The sequence below is a fragment of the Macadamia integrifolia genome, chromosome 8 (genome assembly GCF_013358625.1).
Source record: "Macadamia integrifolia cultivar HAES 741 chromosome 8, SCU_Mint_v3, whole genome shotgun sequence".
Classification (NCBI taxonomy): domain Eukaryota; kingdom Viridiplantae; phylum Streptophyta; class Magnoliopsida; order Proteales; family Proteaceae; genus Macadamia; species Macadamia integrifolia.
Genome location: NC_056564.1, coordinates 5142340 through 5151031, shown reverse-complemented (window position 1 = coordinate 5151031; position 8692 = coordinate 5142340). Strand labels below are relative to the sequence as shown.

Here is an 8692-nt window from a genome sequence, read left to right as displayed (position 1 = left end):
TTTTTTTGTTTAATATATATTGTCCAGAACAAAATTGACCTATAAATTGTCCAGACTTTAGAACCCAAAACCAATGACATTATAATAAGTGCATTTAAAATTTTTTGATAACCCTTGTTACAATGTTAAAAGATTTATAGGGAAAATACAAAGAAGAATCAAAAGAAGATCACAAGTTCTAAATATGCTTATAGAGATGGTATTCAAACAATCTTGTTCTTCTCTCGCTAGCTCGTACATGGTTTTCTTCAAAGTATCTCATCCAAATATTGCTTAGCTCAATCGATGGAAATCATTCTACCACTTACTTAGTGACAATTAACTAATTTAAGTACCCTTAATGAGTTATTCTTAATTAGAATTCATTTCATCTACTTCTATATTGGTCTAATGTAAAAAACACTAGATGCGCGGAGCAATGGGATGGGTATGTAGGAGCATCTTCAATGCACGCTTGAGGGGAGCATAATCTTTTCGTGCTAGATTGGTATTGTTCTTTTTCCCTAATATATATTAGTAATTGAGTTTATAAGTCTAGTTAAATTAATGAGGAAAAAAGTTCTCAAGTCAATGGAGCAAGAGATAGAATATCGTGGTTTGAAGCAACACATCATGAACATGGAATAGACTCTCCCCCTACAAGACTAAGAGCCCGTTTGGTATCGTTTCTGTTCCAGAAACGCCGTTTCGTGTCAAAAACGAAAATTTCAGTTTCTGTGTCAAAATGCAGTTTTTAAACGAAAAAATGATGTTTCAAAATTTCAGATTTTTATCGGAATTTTTTTTTTTTTTTTGTAAAATAACTAAACTGGAAAGACGGAACCCAAAATGAGTTCGGCCAATCATTTTTCATTTTTTTTTTTTTTTTTTCACTTTTTGTTCCAAAAAAACAGAAACTGACAATAAGTGCGCCAAACAGAAGATTCTATTTTTTCGTTCCAATAGAACGAAAAAACTCCAAAAACGTTTTTTTAGAACGATACCAAACGGAGCCTAAGTGTTTGAAATACCCTGGTAATAGTGATTTCTATCCCTCTTGTGCCCCAAGACTATTGTGGTCTATCAGACCAGAGAATCCCTCGTATTTAACATTTTACTTTTAAAAAAATAATAATAAATACATAAATATGAAAGGTGAAAGATTTATGACTACCTAGGTTGTTTCACGTGAAAGAGTGATGTGGTAATTTTTCAAATCAGATGTTTAGGAGACAATCTAAATCAATCACCTCTTAAAGTTCATCCTCTAATTTAATTATGTACTCTCTTGGTAATCTAAGCATTTCTACATACTCATAGGTTTTTAAATGTTTTATTTTGTCATGGAGTAAACTCTTTTTTAACTGAAACTTAACATGTGAGTAAAAGATTTTGGGATCGACTATTCACATATCCACGAAACTCAAACTCCATAATCCAATTTATCACCTTTTCAAAAATTGTGTGCTGACTAAGAAACTTTTTTCAGTTGACACAAATAGGAAAACCTAGTCCTAAACAATATGAACGACCTTATTAGTGTTATAATATAAAATGAACATCCATCCTTTGAATTAATGAAAAATTCAGTAAATACAGACTTTCATTTTGTTTGATCAAATCTTGACAACTAAGAACTTGTCCCTGAGTTGTGTGTGTGTTTCATCACCTTCAACTACCCTGGGGATTTTAAATTTATCTTAATCGATTATCCAGAAACTTTATCAAATAACAACTAATTTGATAAGTAAACGTTACGTGTTGTTGAAGAGACAACTACAGTAACAACAATCAAACAGAAACAATAAACAAGACGATCCACATTGGCAGCTAAAAAAAAAATATCATTAAACCTACCAATACCTTTAGTTTAAAACGATGGCTGATCCAATAACATACAACTAATGATAATTTAATAAGAAAAAAAACCAGTAAATCTTAGAAGAAAATAAGAGACATTGTCACACATGAGAATGAAAATTATGTGCCAACCAAAAAAACCCATTAAAAGAATAGATTTGCATTTTAATTTCAATGGGATCTTCTCAGAGACGTTTGATAATGGTGGCTATGGTTCAAATAGAGCTTTCACTCATCTTTCAATAATAGTTTGAGAATAGCGTTGAAGTCTATCTTACCATCCGCGTGGTTTCACCTTCATAGCTGGATTCCAATCCATTTCTCCAGTTCCATCTCCACCTGCTCTTCTTTTAAACCAATCCAATCACCCCTGTTTCCTTCATTCTCACAATCCAAGCTCAAGAAGGGCTGAAGGGGAATCCCTGTCTCTCTCTTTTCTCTCTCAGACAAAAACACAAACACATAGTTCCATCCTCCTCTGCTTCCTTCAGTCTCACAATCTCTCTCAGACAAAAATACAAACAAGTGATGGAGGGTCTCATCCCATTTGTGTATAGAGTGATTATGCAATACAAGGCAGGTGGGCAAGCTACCATAGATGGTACATGGTTCGACGACTCACCTTCAGCTTCATACGTCAGACTTCCAGGTGATTCAGGGCGGTTTCAGTCATCAGAGATCAAACTGTTCCATCAAGATCGTGTCTTCTCATTATCTGCGACTTCTTCCATGTCTCCTTCGGCTTCCCAGTTGCTTCTCTCTGCCGCAGCCCAATCCCCTCTGTCACGTACCACTTCACGTCGTTTGGTCTCCTGAAGTTGTTGTCGACGCTTCACCTAAATCGAAACTTGTTAGGTATATGGTGTGGTAGTGGTTGCTACTTGCTGGTTTGGTTTAGATGAATAAAGTGTGTGAGCTACCGAAGGAGCTTCACTCACCTGAGTCGTCCCTCTATAGTTTTAAGGTAGTGAATTTGTGAAAGCGATGTGGATAATAAGAAGATTTGAATAAATGGTGGGTGTTTCAGAATGTTTTTAACTGTAAATTCTATCTATATAGTCCGTTAATGTTAAATTTGTTCAATAGTTCTCCAAAATATTTGATTTGGGTTCTCAGTTCTCCTCCTCCTTTTAGTTTTCGGATACTGCTAGAAATCAAAATTCAAGAAGGATCGAGTGAGTGGAGTGGATCAATATTTCAGTGAGTCAACTCGTTACGAGTGAGTGTGTGTGTTGGGGAAAAGAGTCGCCAAGAGCCAACAGAATCGTTATGTCCAGAAAACCAAACAGTGAAGTTACGGATAACTCATGCAGTGAACGAGTTGGAGACCGAGTCAACTGGGATGTTGGGTAAGTTTAATACACAGCTATCGCCCATCAAAGGTAAACAAGTGATCGGATTGATGTTTGATGGATTGGGTGATTCTGAGTCGACTCAACGAGTTCTGAGACTTTCATTGAAGCGAAGTGAATGATGCTATGGACAACTACTAATTAGAAGCGGCTTATACCAATTCATGGACTAATTCCCTTACTCAGATTTGAGGGCGAATTGTAGGGTTCTTGGGACCAACTCTAATTTGATTAAGATCATAAGATCGATTCCATCCCCTTTGATAATATTATTACACTTTCTAGCGGTAGTGTATTAACTAAAATCTCCAGCTCGAGTCTCCTCGCGATTGATCTATAACCAAATAGGCTCTAAGGTTAGTGTAAAAGAGAAAAAAAAAAACTCTAATTCAATTAAGATCATAAGAACGATTCCATCCCCTTTGATAATATTATTATACTTTCAAGCGTTAGTGTATTAATTGACGTCTCCAACTCGAGTCTCCTCACGACTGATCTATAACTAGACAAGTTCAAAGGTTAGTGAAAAAAAAAAAAAAACCCCCAATGCTTTCAAGTGGCATACCTTAGCTTAACCAAATTTCCATTTTTATATTACATCCTTAATAATTTCCACTAGGCAATTCGGTTGCGGTTCAGGCATAGTGGATATCTTTTCCACCTAATCATCTTTGTCTATAGTCTAAATTTCAGACCACCATGACATCCCTATATGTTCTCATAGATTTTTAAAATGAAAAGCGTAGAGTGGAGTCAGTAAGAATACAGAGGCCACTAGAAAGAAAAAAAAAAATTTAAGATGGGGAGACCTACTTGTTAGGTCATATGTTGAGATAATGTCCTCTTACCCAAAAAAAAGATAAATGTCCAAATTGAATACATGACTAATCAAAGAGATAACAATAAATTACTACATTTTGAGTGGTAAAATATCTTTTTTTAAATAAATTGTAGGTTTTATCTTTTGGCAATACAAAAGAGTTGGATTGGATTAAACCTAATGTAACAAATCATCAAATCACATTAAATACTACTAGTTTAAATTTTACTTTTGGGATTTTCTTATTGAGATGTCAAATAATTCTCAATGTTACTTTTTTGCGCTTCTAAGTATAAAATGACGGCATCTTTTTATTTACAAAATCAATCAAAGTAATGCAAGGGAAACACATTCTACTTCTGACCTTTCTTTTTTAAATGAAAATTTTTATTATTAAATACATCAAAAGTTCATGAGAGCAACCAAATATGGTCAAAGGTTCTAAAGCATACCGCATCATTGAGATTCTGTAAGTTTCATTTTCTATTATGCTTCATTCCATCTTTGTCTTTTATAGGGAGTAGGGATATAATAAGTTTTTGTGTTAAAAGAAAATCTACATTGCTAGTTTGAGGAATATAGTGTCCCTTTGTTTATATTAAGGAGTTTACAAATTATTTTAATTCCTCTCCTGAGATATATGGGACCACAATAGTTCTATGAAAATGCATATAGTACTAGCTTGCTTTAATAAGAAAAAAATATTACTAAATTAGAAGATAATAGCTTATGCACTTGGAGATTCCCATACCACAAAATAGCCAGGTACAAGGGGGTAATATAGTTTTGTAACATTATTTCTGTGTCCCTAATTTTTTTTTAATTATTTAATAGATAGATAAAAAATAAGTTTTCAAAAAATTGATAATCATTTTGATGTAGCATTTATCAATTCCTATGTGAGATGACAAATTTATTATCATTAAATTAACTGCATTAAATGCTTTTGAGAATAAGACCAATGACGATGTTAAGTTCTAAAGACACCTATAAAGATGTGTCAATGGAGTAAATCACCATATACTATCACTATGTTGTATTCAAATGATGCCGTTAGAAGTGTGAGAGATTTGACCAATGTGTAAAATTGAAAATATTTTCAATCTTAATTTTTTTTTTAAGCATTTTCAATTGCAAACCAAACTAACTCAATCCATATTGTTTATCAACCTTTCAATCTATGTGTAAACATAGTTTCCTTATTAAAAAAAAAAGTCTATTATAATTATTCTATGCACCAATGGTAGGAACCTTTCCAACACCCATTATTTATTATTATATATTTTTCAGGTAAAAACACTCTTGTGCAAAAAGAAAGAAAGAAAAAAAAAAACTAATAAATACCACATGACATATAGATTGAACCGATTTAAATTAAAAAAAAAAAACATTTTTTGATCATACCAGCCATATTTATCAATATTGTATACTCTGCTGAAAATAGTTCACCTGAAATATATGTGAGGATCCAACATGTGTCTTTTTTGCTTTCATATATATATAGTTTTCACCCTTTTAATGACAAAGAGTGGAACATGCGTCCATGTGAATATACTTGCAATAGATTCAAATTCCCGTATCCATACCCGCGAACATACTTTCACTAAATCCAAATTCCAATATCTATTCCAATAGGGACCAATACCTGCATTTTTTCTTTTGGTAGAATTGTTTTTTTTTTGGTAGAACAATACCTACATTGTTAAATCCTAATTCCATGGTTGACATTTTTTGTGTTCAAACTCGATGGTTGATATTTTTTGTTTTTTGTGCTAACGATTAACATTCTATTATTAGGAAGAACAGATGTTAGATCCTCACATGCACTGATCCAAATTCCCATATCCATACTACATGGCTAAATCCAAACTCCATAGTTGACATTTTTTGTTTTGTTTTTTCTTCACAAATGGTTGACATTCGATGATTGACAGCCTTCCCACCTTCATGGAAAGAAAAAAAGAAAGAAAAAAGCCTACTCTGCTCGGAATATATATGTGAATATCAACCAGTGCTCTGTGATCGTATTTTCAGAGGGATCCCCTCTCTCCTCCTTTAACCCCACCGGAGAAGAATTATGTTTTCCCGTCTGCAACTACTCACGGTGGCACTGCTACTTTGTGCCGGGTGCTCCAATGCTGCACCTCACTGCAATAACTGTGGCAACATATCTGTTCCTTACCCACTCAGCACCGGACCCAATTGCGGTGACCAATCGTACAAGATCCGATGCAATGCCATTGCCGGCACACTTTGGTTTGATACCGTCAACTCCACCTATTCCATCGAATCCATCCATCCCTCTACCCAACGATTCGTGATAAGCCCAGCCAGCTTCGCCGGTAAAAGCTGCATCACCACGGATGTCAATAGCCATGGAATCCAGCTCAACAGAAGCCTCCCCTTCAACGTTACTAGCAGCAATACCATATTCTTCCTCAACTGCCCCAATTCATTGCTGAGATCACCTCTTGATTGCTCTTCGACGAGCCTCTGTCACACCTACATAAAAGCGACATCAGAGGCGGCAGCGTGTGAACAAGCTGCTCGTCTCTGTTGCTCATTCAGGACAGGGAGTTCAACCACCTCCTATTCCATATTGCTTCAGGATGCCGGGTGCACGGCGTATCGGAGTTTTGTGAATTTAGACTATTCGTTGCCGGTGAGTAAGTGGCCGGCACCGGGGGTGGAGATAGAATGGGAGTCGCCGCAGGAGCCAGTCTGCCATTCCCATGCAGATTGCGATCAGGGGTCCAATTCCACATGCCAAGCCGACCCATCGAGTTCCAGAATCAAGAGATGCTTGTGCGTCGCTGGGCTCTCTTGGGACCCCATCAGCGGTTCTTGTGTTGCCAGTAAGTTAATTTTAATGTGGTTTTTAAGTTTCAATTCCAATCCCCATTCACCACTGAAAAAGGAAAACCCCATTTTCCCTGATTCAGATGCGACGTGTCAGAGACCTGGAAGTTGCAATGGTTCCAAAAACCATAACACACTAATTGCAGGTAGCTGAAATGATTATTTTGAGTGTTCTGTGTTCCCTTTCCTCCCCGATTGATCGTAGCTCAATCGAAGATTGAAGTAACAGAAGTAAAGCAATTTGGTTTCGATTGGTTTCCGGAATTTGGGGATTACAGGTCTAACTACGGGATTAGGAGGAGCGGCGTTGCTTGCGGCAGTGGTGGGTACTCTGGTCTACAAGCGACACAGGCGAATCAAAGAGGCGCAGGAGCGACTTGTTAGAGAGCGTGAAGACATCATAAATTCTAACAGAGGCGGCAAGGCGGCCAAGGTCTTCACGGGCAAGGAGATGAGGGGGGCAACCAATAACTTCTCCCATGAACGACTTCTGGGTACCGGTGGCTACGGCGAAGTCTACAAGGGCATCCTCAGAAACAACACCATCATCGCCGTCAAGTGCGCCAAGCTCGGTAACACCAAAAGCGTCGATCAGGTCCTCAATGAGATGAGGATCCTCTGCCAGGTGAATCACCGCAGCCTCGTACGCCTCTTTGGCTGCTGCGTTGAGCTGGAGCAACCTCTGATGGTATATGAATACATTCCGAACGGCACCCTGTTCGACCACCTATACAGGGCTCGCAACGGCGGCCAGTGTGAGCTAACGTGGCTGCGCCGTCTAAGCATTGCCCTTCAGACGGCCGAGGGGCTTGCCTACCTCCATTCTTCCGCTGTGCCTCCCATATACCACCGTGATGTGAAGTCCAGCAACATTCTATTAGACGAAAAGCTTAACGCCAAAGTCTCGGATTTTGGGCTATCCCGGCTTGTAGAGACTGATCTTAGTCATGTCTCCACCTGTGCTCAGGGAACCTTGGGCTATCTTGACCCAGAATACTACAGGAACTACCAGCTGACAGACAAGAGCGACGTCTACAGCTTCGGAGTCGTCTTGTTGGAGTTGCTGACATCGCAGAAAGCCATAAGCTTCAACAGAGACCCAGACGATGTGAACCTGGCTGTTTATGTCAAGCGAAAGGTGGACGAAGACAAGTTAATGGACACCATAGATCCAATGCTCATGGAGGGAGCAATCGACAGGGATCTGAAGACCATAAAAGCTTTAGGGTTTCTGGCGTTGGGTTGCTTGGAGGAGCGAAGACAGAACAGGCCTTCTATGAAAGAAGTTGTGGAAGAGATAGAATACATTACGAGTATCGCAGCAGCGGTAGATACAGAGGTTTAGTAACGGCATGTGTTTGATATTGGGTGCAAGAGAGCTCAAAGAAGAGATTGAAGATGGAGCAACACCATTTTTCCTCTTATACGTACATACTATGCCTCGCCCATTATTTCTTCAGATATAAATAAGCCCTGAAAAATTGATTAACCTTCTCTCTCCTTCCCAACTCTCATGCCTTCCTGGCTGTTGCTGGTACCAGAGGAACACGAGCAGTGGTTTCTGATGCAGCAGGCCTGTCAACAAAGCCTTCAGCTACAAGGATCCTTCACTCATCTCCTGCCCACCAGACCCTGATCTGTGCATTGCCCTGCCTACCTCAAATCTTTATTTCCCACTGTTGTTCTTGAAGCTGCATATCTTGCTTGTGTTTTATCTACTTCACCATATGTGCTAGTGAGATTTTTGATTGCTTACTGGATTGCCAAGAATATACTAACAAGAGCCATTGGATCAGTTTATCACTATATATTCACTTATGCG

The 8692-nt window shown here is 38.1% G+C and overlaps 1 protein-coding gene across 2 annotated transcripts; it reads left to right on the top strand.

Moving 5' to 3' along the window:
* The first annotated feature begins 6013 nt into the window (after positions 1 to 6013).
* Positions 6014 to 8627, top strand: LOC122085414 (wall-associated receptor kinase-like 20). 2 transcript variants are annotated; one of them, XM_042653840.1, is made up of 3 exons: positions 6014 to 6866; positions 6954 to 7016; positions 7149 to 8627. In XM_042653840.1, exons 1-3 carry the CDS (start codon positions 6089 to 6091, stop codon positions 8213 to 8215), a joined length of 1908 nt encoding a protein of 635 aa, XP_042509774.1. In that variant the 5' UTR covers positions 6014 to 6088; the 3' UTR covers positions 8216 to 8627. The 2 variants fall into 2 exon arrangements, with proteins under 2 accessions (XP_042509774.1, XP_042509773.1); XM_042653839.1 differs by having other exon boundaries at positions 6014 to 7016.
* The last annotated feature ends 65 nt before the right edge of the window (positions 8628 to 8692 follow it).

Excerpts from the sequence above, each read along its gene's own strand:
- LOC122085414 (XM_042653839.1), top strand. The coding sequence starts at position 6,089 with ATGTTTTCCCGTCTGCAACTACTCACGGTGGCACTGCTACTTTGTGCC. Across the intron at positions 7,017-7,148 it reads CCATAACACACTAATTGCAG|GTCTAACTACGGGATTAGGA; the intron begins GTAGCTGAAATG and ends TGGGGATTACAG.